Here is a 17500-nt window from a genome sequence, read left to right on the forward strand (position 1 = left end):
TATCTCTATCTACTTCTTTCTATCATCCCCCATCTATCTATCTATCTATCTATCTATCTATCTATCTATCTATCTATCTATCTATCTATCTATCTATCTATCTATCTATCTATCTATCTATCGATCTATCTATCGATCTATCTCTTTCTTTCAAACCATCTGTCTCTTTTTTTCTCTCTTTTTCTTCTTTCTTTCTTTCAACCCTTCTTTCTTTCCCTCTCTATCCATCTACCTCTTTCTATCATCCCCCTCTCTCTTTTTCTTCTTTCTTTCTTCCCCTATTTCTGTGTTTTTACTCCTTTCTTTCGTTTCTTTCTTTCTTTCTTTCTTTCTTTCTTTCTTTCTATCCCCTTTCTCTGTCTTTTTTCTTCCTTCCTTCTTTCTTTGTTTCTACCCAATTTGTCTGTCTTTTTCTTTCTTTCTTTCTTTCTTTCTACCCTTCTCTATGTATCTCTATCTACTTCTTTCTATCTATCTATCATCCCCCTCTCTCTGTCTGTCTATCATTTAGGCGCTTCTACCTCGTCGAAGTCGGCGATGATCTCGTTGAGCAGCCGCAGACACTCCACGCCCTCGTTGTTGGCCTCCAGCTCCACGTAGAACTCGGAGAAGTTGCTGATGGAGGCGAACATGACGGCCACGCACTCGCAGGACTGGTAGTAGAGCTCGTCGTTGCGTCTCTCGCGCGCCAGGAAGTGAGCGGCGACGTCTTTAGGCAGAATGTTGTGGAGGAGGCGGCGGTTGTAGGCTTGAAGCTCCTCCATCTCCTCCTTCTCCTCTGTGGCCTGGAAGAGAGTGGATGGAGGAGCTTTATTAGACACTTTCTGACTTTATTATGGCAGCGTGAAGAGGAGAACGAAATGAAAAGATTATCATTTAAAGGTACAGTATGTAAGAAATCTAAAGCAGCTGGCCGTAAAATCCTCCTAATATGTCACAGAGACTCAGGAATAATGTTCATATAACATGATGAACTCACCAACAACATTAGTACAGCCAGAGTATTCGCATTAAAAATCTTTTTTTGCAGACTGCAAATCATGTTTATGTTTTGAATTTACGTGTTTACATGTTGCGCCACCTAGCCCTCTCTCCCAGTCACGGCGGCGTCAGTGGCGTTTCAGCCTCAGCCTGCTTCCACTGAGCTGCCGCTACGGCTGGGAGGAAAAACGAGATTGCTGTGTTTTGAATTTGACTGCAGTAACCGTTTTTGGCCACATTCTTACATATTGTACCTTTAACTCATAATTTCGACCATTAGTTCAAATTTTTTAAAACGGTTTGTCGTAAATATTTGGTTTCAGTTTTGGGTCAAGGCATCTATGTGTGACAGGAAACACAGTAAATGTTTTCTAATGATTCAATAGGAGGTTGTAACTTTTATGTGTGGTATCGTCTCGGGTGTTTTGTGTGTATTTGTATGTATTAAAGCAGTACTAAAGAACTTTCAGTTTTGGTTGAGTTTGGCGGCGCCTGTGGACCAAAGCGGTAGTGTTTTGCCTGAAGAAAGACTCCATTTCCCATGAACACTAGCGTGAAGCCCTGTAAATATCCTGCATTAAAATTAACAGAAGACATCAAAACTAAGTTTCTGTTTCCAGTGGATCATTTCAAAGTGAAAACACAAACATAATCCATTGCTAAAGTGCCGTTTTGCCTGCTCCCTCCTTGTTGTGACTCGCAAAAGTGAAAGTGAAACTTAAGTGAGAGCAGGGTTCCTACCATGCTCCTCAAAGCTGCTTAGTGCCAGAGAAAGAGATACAGAGCCCCTCAAGCCATGACAGAGGTGTCATTCAACTTGTTGTAAGTCGATGTATCATCACAAAAGTTATGAAAATATTTTATGAAGGTTGAAAAGTTCCTTAGTGTTGGTTTAAGTATGTACCTTTTGTATGTGTTTTTGTTTTTTATGTGTCGTTTAAAGTTGGTTTGTATTGTCACTTATGAAAATGAAAGACCCCAGGAAGAATAGCTGCTGCTTTGCAAAAGCTAATGGGAATCTTACAGTAATAAACCAAACCAAACCAAACCAACATGTGTTTGAAGTGAACGCAGTCAGGTGGTGATGCGGTCGGCGCTGCACGTACCTGTAGTTTCCACAGGAAGTCGAGGCGTGCAGTAGATTCAACTTGCTGGGCGTGCAGGTACAGTGCCAGGACAAAGACTGTGAGGATGACTGGAGTCATGACCCTCAGCGACACTTTGGTCACAACGAATGGGCTGCAAAGACACAGAGTCACGGTCAGACTCAGACAAATGAACTGGGAACACTGGTGGAAGAGGCACTCAAACATTTTACCTAATTATACTTAAGTAGAAAAGCCACAGTACAAGTAAAAACATATATTAAAAAAAAGTATCATTAGCATAAAAAATACACTTAAAGTACTAAAAGTAAAAGCACTCATTATTCAGAATATTGAATATTATGTTATTGGATTATAAATAGTGACGCACTAACGTAAACATCACTTTAATGTTGCTGCTGGTAAAGGTAGGGGAAGGTTTCCCCACTTACTGCTACTGAATAGCTGAAGAGTTTCTGCCCAGGGATCAATACAATCCAATCTCATATCATATATAATATGGATCTACAAAGTAACTAAAACCTTTATCAATGGAGTAAAAATAGCACAATCTTTGTTGCAGAGTGTTAATTAAAAACTTCAGCAATATAAACAATTGTTAATTACACATTCAATTTCCATCAGTGAGTGGGACAGTGTTTTCTAAAGGCTCTGACTCATAAAATAAATAAAGACAATAAATAGATAAAGACACTGAATGTAACCTTACCACTGGTTTGTAGTTTCATTGAAACTGGACCTAAAAGTACAAACAGAGAACATTTATTCTCATAAATACAAATGAAATAAATAAACATTAATATATTTTCATATTTCTTTTGAATCTAAATACAAATTTAAGATCTTACCATTGAGCACTAGTTTCATTTAAATCACTAGAAAAAGAAAAACTATGATTAGAACAAATATATAACATAAAGTTATATAACCTTACTGTATACTTGAACAACACATAATTCATGTATATACAGACCTGCAAAGATTCATATTGATACCAAACAATGCTTTTTTTTTCTCCCTTTTTTAAATTAAACTTCATGGTACAGAAGTTGACTTTTTTTTTTTAATTAGCTCAGGATATACTGTATGTTATAATACAATCGGTAAAGATAAATATACTGCCAGCTCTGAACACTTTCTGAGGATCGAGCTCAGGAAAATATTTTATTTTCCATCTAAATGTACAACAAACAGCACCAACAGGTCAATCAATCAATCAGGCTTTATTTGTATAGCACTTTTCATGCCCATGGCAGCTCAAAGTGCTTTACATGTTAAAGGTGTCCTGCATTAGTGCTCACATGGCATTGGAGGTGACGAAGAGGTCTGCGTTGTCGAACAGCGCTACTTGCGGCCACTCCACCAGCAGCAGGAAGGTGAGCTGGATGAGCAGCATGAGGGCGAGCTTCCCGATGCTGCTGATCTGCAGGAACACCGAGCAGGCCAGCAGCGTCAGCAGCACGCTGTAGCTGAAATACTGGAGCATCACACAGACAGACGGATTATCAGCAACAACACATCGCAGAGAGACACACACAAAAAATGCAAATGTGACATTTTCGGTCTGAAAATGTTTCGACGGGCTGCGATGAACTTACCTCTGGAAAGGGGCAGGAGGGGCCTTGGCTCGGACAGATCTCCAGACCCCCCTCCTCAGACACGTTCAGGCTGTGGATCAGACACGGTGTCACCAGGCCTGCAGAGGTGTTCAGCTTCTCTGCAACGCACGCCACCAAGCTCGTCGTGTCACAAGCAAACTGCGGTGAAACACACACATGGAGGTGTTTAGGTTACATACAGTACAGTGCAGTATGTGCTGTATGACAGGTGAGCTGCACATAGTCATATTAAACTATAAACAATTCTCTGGTTAAGTCATTTGACTAACACAGTGTGCAAACTCATATTTTATGCCTCATTTTAGTCTAATTTTTACTTTTTTCTTGCTTTTAATTGTGTTTAAAGGTGTACAGAAATGGCCGTTTGTCCTGTTTGTCGCGCCGAGTTGTCACAAGCTGCAACACGAGTTTACCCGAGTAAGGAAAATGAATTTGATTGGTCGTTATCGAGCGGGCGGGATATTCAAAGCTTGGAGCGAGACCGAGCTCCGTGTGTGTGCGTGTCTCAGACGTTTGAATGATGGTTGACGGATCCAATATCAGTGGCTGGTGAATCGTGTACAGGCTGACGTATAATCCGTGCGCCTGCATTATCCAATGCGAAAAAAAAAATACACACTTTCATCCCAGATTTACTCAAAAATAGAATTTCTACATCGTCTGAAAGATGAGTTATCACATTAATTTTATGATCCAGAGTGGGCTCAAATTCAATTTTCTTTTCTGTACACCTTTAATGTTTCCAATTTTTACTATTTTGGGTTTTATTTTAATTTTTAAAAAATGGTATGTTTTTATGTTTCAAATTCTCACTGTTAAATGTTTTATTTTCATGTAAAGCACATTGAGTTGCCCCTTGGTATGAAAGCTGCTTTGCCTTAAACAGAGGTATCAGGTGTGTTTTAGGGATGGGCAGCAATTTTATAATATTCAAATAGACATTCAATTATTTTTTTTAAATGGAATAGTTTGTAAGACTACTGTTTTGTCTGAAAAAAAATTTAAATGTTCCCTTGTTTTTACTGGTGCGGAAGGATGAATAGTCGCAAAATGGTCGAATAGTTTTATTAGATTAGATTAGATTATCAAATAGTGCTTTTGTTTGAAACGCTATCCTAGTGTGTATCTGGGGTAAATGGAGCTTTTCTGAAACAACAACCAACCAGAGCTGTTTTCATTAACCTGGATTAACGTTGATTTTGTCACGTTATGGTCATGTTGTGTTTATCAGGTCATAATTAGATGATCCTCAACTCTAAACAGAAAAAAACACACAACTGTTTTTTGTATAAGTGCCTGGCTACATTAAACACACAACAGACGACCGCACTGAACTGTCGATGCACCAGGTCGTCATTCATTCAGCAGAGTAACTGACTGCGTGTAGGATCTCTAACTTTTTGTGTTATTATCGAACATCAATACAGCTGATGATACAACAGAGCTCTTGTCATTAATCTGTATTTATGTTGATTTTGTCCGACACTGACCCACTTTTCCCCCCAGACACTGGCTATGATGGAGTCTGGTGTTAAAAAGAGTGAGAAAGAGTGGTGAAGAAGAAAAAGCGATTTATATCCTTTCATGTTGTTTCATTGTCGACCGAAAACACAGATCATATTCCAAGAAAACTGCATTTTAAAATTAAGAAAGCTTTATGTCAGTGAAGTCTGTGTTTGTGTGTGTGTGTGTGTGTGTGTGCTCTCTCACCATGTTAACAAAGGCAGAGATGAATACAAGGATGATGGTAAATACTCCGACCAGGGTGCTGTTGGTGCGAGACTGGACAATCTTCTTTGAGACAGTCTGCATAGCAGCTGGAAAGAGCTGCGGGTTGGAGAACAGCAAAGAAAAAATGGTTTACACACTGAAACACACAGTGAATGGAACACGAGTAAAGATTTTAGTTACTGTTGCCTCGACGCGCTCCTTTACCTTGATGCAGGAGTATATGGCACAGATGAAAAGGATGTTGGCGAGTATGAAGAAGATACTGATGTAGATCCCCAGCATGACTGGAGTGCTGCAGGGAAAAAACACACGGAGAGGTGTTTCATTTTAATGAAAACACAACTAAGCCGGTGAGTGTGTCTACTCTGGTGGGTTTATCTGTTAGTTCTGATTCATCTGTTATTTAGAGAAGTATAAAAGCTCTTACTCAAATTCTGGTTAAATCCAAACAAGTGACAACAATTCAGTTCAGAAAGCAGAGCAAAACCAAACACAGGGCCGTGGTTGAAGAAAAGACATGTGTTTGTATGTGTTGCTCCCTTAAAGGAGAATTCCCATCATTTTCCAAGTAACGCTCTACAGCTCTAGGTCCCCGAGTGCGACCGTAGGAAAATATCTGAGAAAAATATGTGCAGACTGGACCTAGCTCTCCTCCTGCTAGCTGCGCTACACTGCAGTTAAACAGCAAAGTAATGGGGCAATAATGGGGCAATTCTTCTAACCGTGACTTTGGCCTCTATATAATGCTCAAAATATCACTACAAATGCTTTACAACATCCACCAGTTCCTTACTACACAACACTGAGTGTGCATAACTCAGCATAAAAAATGATTTTGGATGGGGGAAAAAAGCAGTTTTATTCATATTGATGATTTTTTTCCATCCAAAATCATTCTTTTCCTCCTAAATCCATGTTTTCCTCACGTTTTTGTCTTTGTTTATATGGAAACAGTCCCGAGCTCGACAGTCGACTAGTAAGATCTACCCAGGAAGCTGGAGTAAACAGAGGTACGTGATAAAAACACACAGTTAACACTGCTCTCTCATGTTAACGGAGTTATGCACACTCAGTGTTGTGTGGTAAGGAACTGGTGGATGTTGCAAAGCGTTTGTAGTGATATTTTGAGCATTATATAGAGGCCAAAGTCGCAGTTAGAAGAATTGCCCCATTGCTTCGCTGTTTAACTGCAGTGTAGCGCAGCTACCAGGAGGAGAGCTAGGTCCGGTCTGCACATATTTTTCTCAGATAAGAAAGGCCTCAAATCTCAGATCTATCCCAACCTCCTTCCACTTTCCAACTTTTAATAACTCAGTATCAATATCAACAAAATAATACGTCATTTTTATTTGGTCCAGAGCAAATGAACCAAACTACAGGTATGAAAGAGCCACTCATCACATTTCAGTATGGTTTTATGTGAATGAAGTACTCACTGTGGAAAGATAACAATCTGTATGAAGGAGATGAAGCAGAATACTAGTAGAGAACAAGCAACATAACCTCCGAAACGATCGTCCACCTTCTTGGAATACTGTGACAGGAAAAAGAAGAAAAAGAAGAAGGACAGCGTTAGAAATTAGCATCAGTCAGTTTTCATCCACGCATACATGTACAGATACTGTGTAGTCTGTGTCGGTCTGGACCTTTTTCTCCAGGCTGGAGGTCTGGAAGGTGAGTAGGAACTTCTTGACGTGGTCTTTCCTCAGCTGGTCAATGCTGCGAGCGTCAATGGCTCGACCGAGAAATTCATCCACCTCGTCCTCCGGGTTCATGGCCTCCTGAACACCACGGCTGTAAAACACAGGGAGAGGACGAGGATCAAGTTTAGTTTATTTGTCATATACATTAAAAAGTACGATGTACAGTCAATGCATTGAAATGAGTCTGCCCTGGCTCACTCTCAACCCTTAGAAAGTAAACAATACTGTACTGTCTAGAGCTAAACTTCAGCTCTGTATACTACCTACTGCTGTAACATGTTATGCCAAACTGTCATAAGTAAAAGAACGTTATATCAAAATGTAAAAAAAAAGGCAAAAAGAAAAAATTAAGATTTTTATTTTGATTTGATTTGATTTTTATTCTGTGGGTAATGGGGGCGGGACTAGATAAGCTTTTGCTTCTCCCGCTTTCCCTTTCGGCCATGTGTATTGTATTATTTGAACTAAGATGAAGTGTGATGATGATGATTTAAATTGACATGCCCGAAATAAACAAATTGATTGATTGATTGATTGATTGATTGATTGATTGAATAAAAAAATAAAAACTAATAATGACAGTAGCATCATATAAACAATGACAAGTAAAAGACAAGCATATACCATAAGAAGCATCAATAAATAAGTCAAACAATCAATGATCTGCGACCTACACATTCATTCATTCCTACATTCACAATCATTCACACTCACTTAAAGCAGACAATATACAATATCAAGCCCCAATAAATACACCAATCAATCAATCAATAGTCAACGGCCTTCACAGTCATTTAAAGCTGCTGTTCAGTATTCTGGATCAGACAGGATCAGTGAGGGGACACAGGGAAAAGTAGTTTTTCTATGTATGTGTGTGTGTGTGAACATTAAGAGTCAGTACTCACGTGTCTTTACTGGAGGTCTCGTCGATCCCCTGAGGAAAAAAACAAAGCAAACGGACAAATATGAAGTCTGATGACAGAAACCCGCGGCCTGACTCTGTCACCGTGTAGGAGTTGTGTTGGTGCTGCTGACTGAGTCTCACCATTTGTCTGAAGACTTTGGAGTCTTTGGTCCTGGCGAAGGTCCGGTCGGGGACCCAGCGCGGCATCAAACCCTCGTTAGAGTTGGCTCTCGTCCGCTGCATCTTGGCCATCATCGCCTTCTCCTCCTTCTGCTCAGAGGGAAGAACATGAAGGCAACACAACACACTGTGAACGATGATGAGAGAGGTCACGAATAAACACTTCTTCGAATTCAAACGGTCACAAATTCTTTTACAGTGGAAAGACCCTTTACCACCTTCAAAAGACTCTTGGCTTAAAGACCTGATGACATTTTTGAAGCTAGAGAAGGTCAAATTTACGCTTCGGGGATCCACTGATAAATTCTATGAACACTGGCAACCTCTTATATCGCATTTTGAGAATATGAATTGTACATCATTAGACTAAGATACGTATTTTTCTAACTGCTTTATATATGTGCTCATGCTGATAATGTGATTTTGGATAAAAGATTTATAATTCTTTTCTTCAATTTTTTTTATTTTTTTTTTACTATTATACATATATATACATTGTTACTATTGCTATTATTATTTTATTTCTTATTGTTTATTTACTTTTCTTTTTTATTTATTTATCTCTTTGTTTGTTTGTTTTGTAAATTTGTTTGGTAGTTTTGTTTGTGGGGGAGACATCGGGTGGGATGGGAGGGGGAAAAAAAACCCACTTATGTATCGTTGATTTGTGAGGTGAATTCTCTGAACTAAAGTGGTATAAATAAATATTAAAAAAAAAAAAAGAGAGAGGTCACGAAACACAGCTCTGTGATCAGATACTTCTTCAAGTACACACAATACTGTGCATCTTATGTAGATTTTCTAATTGTGAGGTTTGTGTATTTAATGTACCCCCACAAGGAAACCGTAGCGGATACTTGATAGATTGAATACATTATGCAGTGTGTCCCTCCTGTTTTTTAAGTGATGGGCACCTGTATTTACCATACTTGAAAATACACTTTGTAATTTAATCATGATGACTATCTTTGCTTTTTTTTAACTTTTAGTTTCACAATTGCTGTTTAATTAAAGCAGAAGTAAGCGATATTTTTGTGTTAATATAAGCCTTAAATAGTTATATCTTCCGACAGCAATCACTTAGAGTGTTTGGTCTGAAACACGGGTCTGTCAGTCACTCTGCTCTGCTCTGAGCCGAGGAGAAAACTTTTCTTGTATCCTACAAGTTTTATCCAATGAGGAGAGAGAACGGCATGAAGGGCTGTGTGTGCAGCCAAGGGATGTGCCTGAATGTGGTGACGTAGGGACGAGGACCAATAGATCCATGACGAGGGCGGGGGCTGCTAACTCCGTCGGCTGACAAGACGTTATGGTGCGTTTAGGGCAACCCGTAACTCGTGTTTTTCCGACCTGTGAAGTCGTACCAGTTCGATCTGGTACGAGTTCACAGGTCGGAAGTTACGAGTGGCCGTTATAGTGACTTTCACAGGTAAAACAGGTCGGAAAAACACGAGTGGGTTGCCTGGAACGCTACAAAGTCGTAAGACGTGACGTGAAGCTGTAATTTACGATTTCAAAAGCCTGCCTGGAACGCAGCATTGGCCAAAACGACCGGATCGCTTACTTCTGCTTTTATGTGCCCTGAACTGTGTATTTTAACCTGCACTTACTGTATAGTCTATTTATGATGTCTGTCTTTATGTCAAGGACTACAGATGGAAATTAGCGTTCTTGCTAAATCTAGTGCAGCCATCTTTTTATTTCTTTGAATAATTAACGTCACTGCACACTGTCCTGCTATAAACTAAAAAAAACTAAAGTTACATTGACTTTATGTTGCACTGACTGCAGCGGATCTGTTACTTCCCAACACAGCCTCATAAAGTTTGGACTGTTTTTGTTCTGAACACTAGCAGTACAAATAGGCCTATTGTGTCTGTGAATTATCTTTGGTGCATTTATAGGATTCTTATAGGACTTTTTATCGGTTTTTCAGATTTGTTCATCTCTTAAATTTAAACTCAGACATGTGTTTTTTGGGAACTGACCCGTTTCTGGCTGCAGCCGAGGACCAGGAAGGTCTCGATGCTGTTCTCCTTCAGGTACGCGTTCCTCTCACCCCCGAAGCCGGGCTCCACCTCGTAGTCTCCGTTAAGATACTGCAGCGTGGCCTTAGTGATGTGGATCCGCCTGCAGAGACAAAATAAAGACTTAGAAATCAGAGATAAAAGCTGCATAATATTTGTCCGTGGTTGACCGTGGAAGGGAACGTGTGACTCTTTCACAACTAACTTCTGGTCAGGACTTTCAAAATAAAATAAAACCAGAGCAGGAGCAGACGATGATTAATTAAGATCGTGGATTGTGAGTCTATTCAAAAAGACTGAATGATGATTATTTGCCCCCCGATATGTGCAACAAAGTAAATTTCAGTTGTATTTTTAATCAATAAGTTTCTTCAGTTAGCCTTTGGTATACATGGATACAATGGATACAAACATCAATCTTTTTTTATTTTACAGACAGAAGTTTTTATTAGTCAAGAAAATAGCAAGCTCCTTAACGAGCAAACATAAATGTGTACTGCAATTTTGCAAAGCTCAGGATGAGCCAACGTTTTTTTTGCACATTGTTTTTCCTGCATGTTTTTCTTGTGTTTGCACTGATTTTTGCACTGTTCGCTGTTTCTCACGTGTACAGTTGTGCTCAAAAGTTGACCTACCCTGGAAGATTTTTTAGTAACTGTGAATCATTCTTTAAGGAAAACATGAGTTATCAGGCAAAACAGATTTCTCTTATTTTTAATGTGATTAAAATTAAACCATGAGACATCCCAAAATATGGAGCAATGGATGAAATGTGCAGGTGTTTGTCAAGAGCCCAGAATCTCATAGACTTTTTATACACAGACCCAAAATACAAGCAATCAAGTTACAGGCGTGGACAGTTACCCTGAGTAGCCATTTACACCAGTCTGTGTCAATCTGTGTGTATTTTATCAGGGTAAAACTTTGAGGGTATGTAAACTTTTGATCAGGGCCATTTTGGTGGTTGCACTTATCATTAGGATTCAAAAAGATCAAACACAGTTGTGTGATAATAAATGGCTTCGCCCAGCCACTAACTCTGAATAAAAAAAAGTTTTGTTGCATTATCAATTATATTTTCTGAAATGTAGCCAGTATTTCACAAATTCTGCCAGGGTATGTAAACTTTTGAGCACAACTGTATTTATTGTCTTGTGGCTGTCATGTGCATCCAAATCAAGACAAATAAAGAATCTTGACTTGACTTGACTTGAATAAATAATAGTCAGATTCATCTCCTCTGTGAAGCCGTGGTTACTCGTCTCACCCTGCTTTGCCTCCTGCCTCCATGTGATTGGCCAGCGTGACATCGTTTGACCACACGTCAAACTGCCACTTCCTGAGTCCCAGCACGCCGCAGTGTACACGCCCGCTGTGAATGCCGACACGCATGTTCACGTTGACCCCCGTCACCTCACGCACCAACCTGCAAACAAGAAATGGAAAAAACAAAAACAAAAAACAACAGGATCAGGAGGATAAAACTAAATACAGTGGTCTAACTAACTAGCCCCAGAACAAACACCACACACACACACACACATGCAAACACTATTTCTACTCACGAGATGGCCTCTATCATGTCTACACCCATCTCCACACAGCAGTGGGCGTGGTCAGCCCGCGGTTCAGGCAGCCCAGACACACAATAATAACAATCACCCAAAATTTTAATACGTAGACAGTGGTTCTCCTGAGAAGGGCAGACAGAGAAAGAGAGAGAGAGAGAAAGAGAAAGAGGAAGCAAAAGAAGAACAAGGAAAAATAAATGATATTGTCAGGTGTCCAAGATGTATCTCAGACAGATCAGAGGAAGACGGGAGGCTGCGGGAGGCTCTTACCGACGCCAGTTTGTCAAAACGGGCAAAGAGTTCATTTAGTGTCATGACCAGCTCCTGAGCCGTGCACTGAGAGGCCAGGCTGGTGAAGCCCTCGATGTCTGCAAACAGGATGCTGTGGACGAGAACGAGAGGGGGGCAGACGGAGGGTCGGTGTGAAGTCTTAAGTGTTTTCACATTAATGAAACTTTGGCTTTAAGGGATGAGAGAAACATCTGCTTTGAATGAACTGCTCACGTCGAGGCGAACAGGACACCACAGAGTTTATAACCTGGATCTGGACTTTACTGTTTTATTACTGAATGGTTCTCATATCTACAATTGTTAAAGACTTTACATGATGGACAGTTTAAGAGGTTGGAAGTAATAAAAATGGTTAGATAAGAGGCCACACACACACACAGCAGGTTAGTTACATTTTAAGAGAACAAGTCACACATGTGTTACTCACTGAATCAGACATCAGATCTTTCCAGCCAAATTAAAATGTTTATTTCTAGTATTATTAGTAATTATTAGCACAGAGAGACGCAAACTGTATAAGGGTCGGGGTCGGTGACAAATACGGGTTGGCAAGAGGCACAATTCAGAAATATCTTTAAAAACTGTCTTAAAAACACACATCAGATGTGTTAAAATGTACATTTTGTATTCATGTTGGTTTTATGTCATTTGAAATGAAATTTGAACCATTTTTGACAAAAGTCAGACATATGTCAAATGGTGTAACCACAAAAGAATGATAAATAAATATGTTATCCACCTACAGTGGATTTAATTGTGGATTTAATATATACTTTATTCTGAAAACATGAAATTAAAATAGATTTTTTGCTAAAAACACCACTTTTTTATTCTAAATAATGTGACAAATGGTGTAAAATTTGTTAAGTAACATAGAGTTGCATTGTAAAAGTGAATTACATGTATTCCACATCTGAGTCCAGATTTATTTTCCTGTATACTTTAAAGTCAGACTTTTATGGAAAGAATACTCGTTACACCACTTGACATTGGGTTGCATCATGTCATTGACCCACAAACATCCAGCTGCAACAGATGTGTGTAAAGCCAATGTTTGGTCTTCGTTCATTGCTGAGAGAAGGAATTGAAAAGAAACACAGAAACCACCAGCGCTTCTTCTCCATAAATAAATCCAGTTATTCAAATACCCTCCGAGGTTTGAGTTTCTCTGTTTGCGTTATGTTACTATCACGGCTGCTGACCTTGACAGAGGTGGGACGTTTGACCTTAAAGTCTTCTGAAGGAGATCTGTGATGGTGTGGTGTGGTGTGTGTGTGTGTGTGTGTGTGTGTGTGTGTGTGTGTGTGTGTGTGTGTGTGTGTGTGTGTGTTAGGGAGCGAGGGACTGTGTGCGTTTGTGTGTGTGTTTGCTCAGTGCTGTAATTGAATGTGTGCTGAAGCTCTCCATCTTTGGGGATTATCTTATCTTGGCTGGTGGTGATTAAGTATTCCCTCACTAATGTTAATTAGCCTCCACTCTGCCAAACCACTCTACCCTCTTCTGACTCAGTGAGCGGCGGGCCTGTGTGTGTGTGTGTGTGTGTGTGTGTGTGTGTGTGTGTGAATCATTCTTGGAGGAGAATTAGGGGAAATGTTTGTTTTGGGTTTAGATTTACAGGATTAAGCAAAAACATCTACGTCATTCATTTTTATGTTTAGAGGATCATGGCACAACACAATCTACATGATGGAGCGGAGCTGACCTAACACGACCTATTGATTCACTTGTTCCATCTCTGCTTTTGTCACTACTGCAAACTCAATTAAATACTCTGATCAGTTCACACGGACAACTTTAGATCTAACACGGCACCACATTTACGTATGAGGAAATCTGACTCAACATTCACCACAGATGAGCTGGATATGAGAAACGCCGATGTCTAACTTCTTATTAATAAGGGAAAAATTCAAAAAACTTCACATCGCACATTAGAGCACAAGGTAGACCAGGTTTATTATCAAAAGTAAAATAAAATCAGAACAACGCGTTTCACATGTTGCTTCATTAGATTCGCTCTTGACTGTCATCAGGTGCGTGCTTAAATAGACAAGGTATCTATAAAAGGCAAGTACAAATACCATAAATAGCATGAGAAAGATATAAAGAGTATCTGCTCATATAGTATGATGAAGCAACATGTGAAGCGCGTTGTTCGCCCCTTCTGTTTTTACTTTTGATAATAAACCTTGTCTATCCTATGCTCTAGAACAGGGGTGTCAAACTCTTTTTAGTTCAGGGGCCAAATTAAGTGCAATTTGATCTCAAGTGGGCCAGACTGGTAAAATAATAGCATAATATCCTATAAATAATAAGAACTCTAAACTTTTCTCTTTGTTTTAGTGCAAAGAAGTGCATTATTAAGATGTTTACATTAAGGAACTATCCTATTACAAAACATATTTCGACCAACCTGAAATTTCTTGAGAAAAATACATGCAATTTCAACAACATAATGCCTCTTCTGTCTTCTATGTAATTTTTACATCTGGTAAATTCATCCCGCGGGCCGGATTGGACCCTCTGGCGGGCCGGTTTTGGCCCCCGGGCCACATGTTTGACACCTCTGCTCTAGAAGAAGCACTTAGTTGCTGTGCACGGGACTTACAACCTTTTTCTTAATAAGGGAGTTGAGGTAATAATTTAAGTTACAGTTTTTTTTAAATTGCTAACAAGCAAGGTCAATACTCAAGTAATACATTTTTAAAACTCTTAACACAGTCTGCATTTCCATCAGGCGTCTCAGCTACACGGTTCATCTCATCCCCAAAACGATGCCTCACCAACAGAACACTTCATACACCTCTAAATAAGCTCATTCATGACAAACACTGTCACTCTTAGCACACTGAACTACAAAATACTACTGTAACAACAGCGTCAGTGAGCATTACATCAAATATATTCTATCTTTTAGGTTTGAAGTTGTTTTTTCTTTCAGAAAAATCAGTATTTTATCATCAGAAACAAAATTGAGTGCATTGAGCACATTCAATTATTGTATATTGTATTATATATTGTAACTCGAATGAATCAGCAACACAGCATTTTGCTTCAATTACAGTCAATGTATTGTGTATAGTGATTTACAGTCCCCACGAAAAATGGATTTTACTGTAAATACGTAAAGAATTACATAATAGTTAGTTTCTAAGAATTTGCATTATCCATTTGCATTTTGATTATTTGATCTGGAAACTGGTTTTGAATTAATTAAAGCCTTATGCCCAATTATGTAAAACATAACATACATTTATGATTATGATGATTTTGAATGATTTGCTTTTTAGAACAAGTTATATAAAAACCGTCCTGTGTGTAATTGTTTGAGTAAAACCAGATGAGTCTCCACAGTGATTTGGATGAACAGGTTCTGTTAAGATTTCCTATCCCATCATATCATAACACAAAACAGATAAATAAACAGTTGTACCGATACACTGTCGCCATGACTATTACATCAGAAACATGTCGCTGGTCCAGTTAGTGCCATTATGTAAACAGCTGTCAGTGTTTGTCTGACTGGTGGAGAAAAAAAAAAAGTTTCCTCCAGCTCTGTTAGTCCTTCACACAGAACGTAAGATTATACAACTATTCAAATATTTGCTAAAATGTAGGTGGAAGGTGAGCGGCAGCGCATGTGTGAAGCTACACAACGTACTGTAACACATTCCCACTGTCAGAGCTTCCAGGAAGTTACAGGAAAAGACAAAACACAAGCTGATTGTGTGTTTTCATCTTATTTTAGATAATGCACCACAGGAACACTGCACACAAACATTCAATATACAGTCTCAGAAACATTAAGAGATTCTTCTGCATTTTTTAATGCCGATTATTTTACCTCTTCAGCTTTTCTTTCTATTTTCACTTTAATTTCTTTAAGAAAATTAACTTTAGTGTGATAATAATTAGCAATGGGATATGCCCATAACTTTTAAGAAGTGTTTATATTGAGGTCAATATAACTACTTATTATTATTATACATTTAAGTTTCAGTTTTCCAACTAATTTCAATGAAACTTTCCTCATCATTTTCTAAAAATTAGCTGATATTACAGTTTTTCTCAATTGCTAAAACACTAAACCCTGTTGTCTGAACCAAATTCTCAGTTGCCTGAACCCACTGATTGAATCAGTCACTCTTTTGGCAAAACCATCAGCACTTTTCACCTGTTTAGACACATCTCACCAACACATTTTCATTGTGATGCACCTGTGTTGCAAAATGCTGAGCACAGGTGGCAAAAGTCAAACACAAGTAAAGCACAAGTTTCATCGGTTGAACACAACAACTCAAAATTGATCACACTTGTGTCCAATGATGTGAGGGCACATATACTGTAAGCCAGTTCAGGATGAAGTCCTGTGGCCTGATCCAGTACAGAGAAATTACGCTGTGGCTGAGTTGTGCACTTCTCATTTCTATATTTTTGTACTTTATTTTTACGTAGGCTTACTGTATACAAGTGCTAAATGCACAAGATTTCTGTTTGTCTTTGTACTGTACAAGTGCTACGTGTAAATGCACAAGATTTCTGTTTTTTGTACTCCTTTTTTTTTACTATGTACAAGTGCTAAATGCACAGGTTTTTTGTTTTGCAAGAGGAGAAGATGAGAGGTGACAGGGTGAAGAAAGAAAGGATGAGGGAGGGAGGGAGGGAGGGAGGGAGGGAGGGAGGGAGGGAGGGATGAACTGGGCAGAAAAAAAGAAGGAAGGAAAAGGGGATGAAATGGATGTGGAGAGGTAAGGAGGAGGGTGAAAGAAAGGGAAGGAGAAAAGTGCTACAGTGTAAATGCACAGGTTTTTTGTTTTGCAACATGCATTTAGCCTACAGTGAACGATAAACATTTATTTCTACAGCTTCATGTGCTGAGCATTGTGTTTTCTATTTTTCTATGTAGTGTTTAGTGGCTGCTCAGTAGTGTTTTTAATTCTGATTGACTCGGGGCACGATTTGGCAACAAAGTTCAGTTTTGGGCACAGATTGAACTGTTTTGAGGTGAAAGTTTGGTTTTGCAAGAAGAGTCTGAGGTTTTGTGAATGTAGCTTGAAAATTGGGGTTTGTGTTCACAGTTTAGAGAAAATGAGAGAAGCTTTCGAGAAATGTGTCTTAGCAATCGAGAAAAACTGTAAGTTGATAATCACAGGGATTTTAGTAAAAAAACAAAAAGTCAGGCTCAATTTGGCACCTCTACTATAAGAGAGACTTTGAACACACATGTTTTACAGTACAGTACATCTCTAACTCAGCTGTATTAGTTTTTAGTTTCAATCTGCCCATAACTTTTAAGAAGTGTTTATATTGAGTTCAATATAACTCTTAACCTTAATATTATTATTATACATTTAAGTTTCAGTTTTCCAACTAATTTCAATGAAACT

General features: G+C 38.9%; 1 protein-coding gene across 1 annotated transcript in view; it reads right to left on the reverse strand.

The window, feature by feature from the left end:
* Window positions 1-17500, reverse strand: part of adcy6a (adenylate cyclase 6a) — a 64303-nt gene that overhangs the window by 9437 nt on the left and 37366 nt on the right. The window contains exons 6-21 of the mRNA XM_085782542.1: window positions 12093-12204; window positions 11817-11944; window positions 11519-11677; window positions 10213-10354; window positions 8186-8314; window positions 8046-8074; window positions 7084-7231; window positions 6874-6971; window positions 5642-5729; window positions 5417-5533; window positions 3686-3844; window positions 3389-3564; window positions 2936-2962; window positions 2797-2826; window positions 2088-2220; window positions 522-785 (exon numbers count right to left, since the gene is read on the reverse strand). Coding sequence (XP_085638668.1) covers window positions 522-785; window positions 2088-2220; window positions 2797-2826; window positions 2936-2962; window positions 3389-3564; window positions 3686-3844; window positions 5417-5533; window positions 5642-5729; window positions 6874-6971; window positions 7084-7231; window positions 8046-8074; window positions 8186-8314; window positions 10213-10354; window positions 11519-11677; window positions 11817-11944; window positions 12093-12204 — 1939 coding nt within the window. The remainder of the gene's footprint in view (window positions 1-521; window positions 786-2087; window positions 2221-2796; window positions 2827-2935; window positions 2963-3388; window positions 3565-3685; window positions 3845-5416; window positions 5534-5641; window positions 5730-6873; window positions 6972-7083; window positions 7232-8045; window positions 8075-8185; window positions 8315-10212; window positions 10355-11518; window positions 11678-11816; window positions 11945-12092; window positions 12205-17500) is intronic.

The sequence above is a fragment of the Trachurus japonicus genome, chromosome 7 (genome assembly GCF_045865225.1).
Source record: "Trachurus japonicus isolate A0001 chromosome 7, Traja_1.0".
NCBI classification, from domain to species: Eukaryota; Metazoa; Chordata; class Actinopteri; order Carangiformes; family Carangidae; genus Trachurus; species Trachurus japonicus.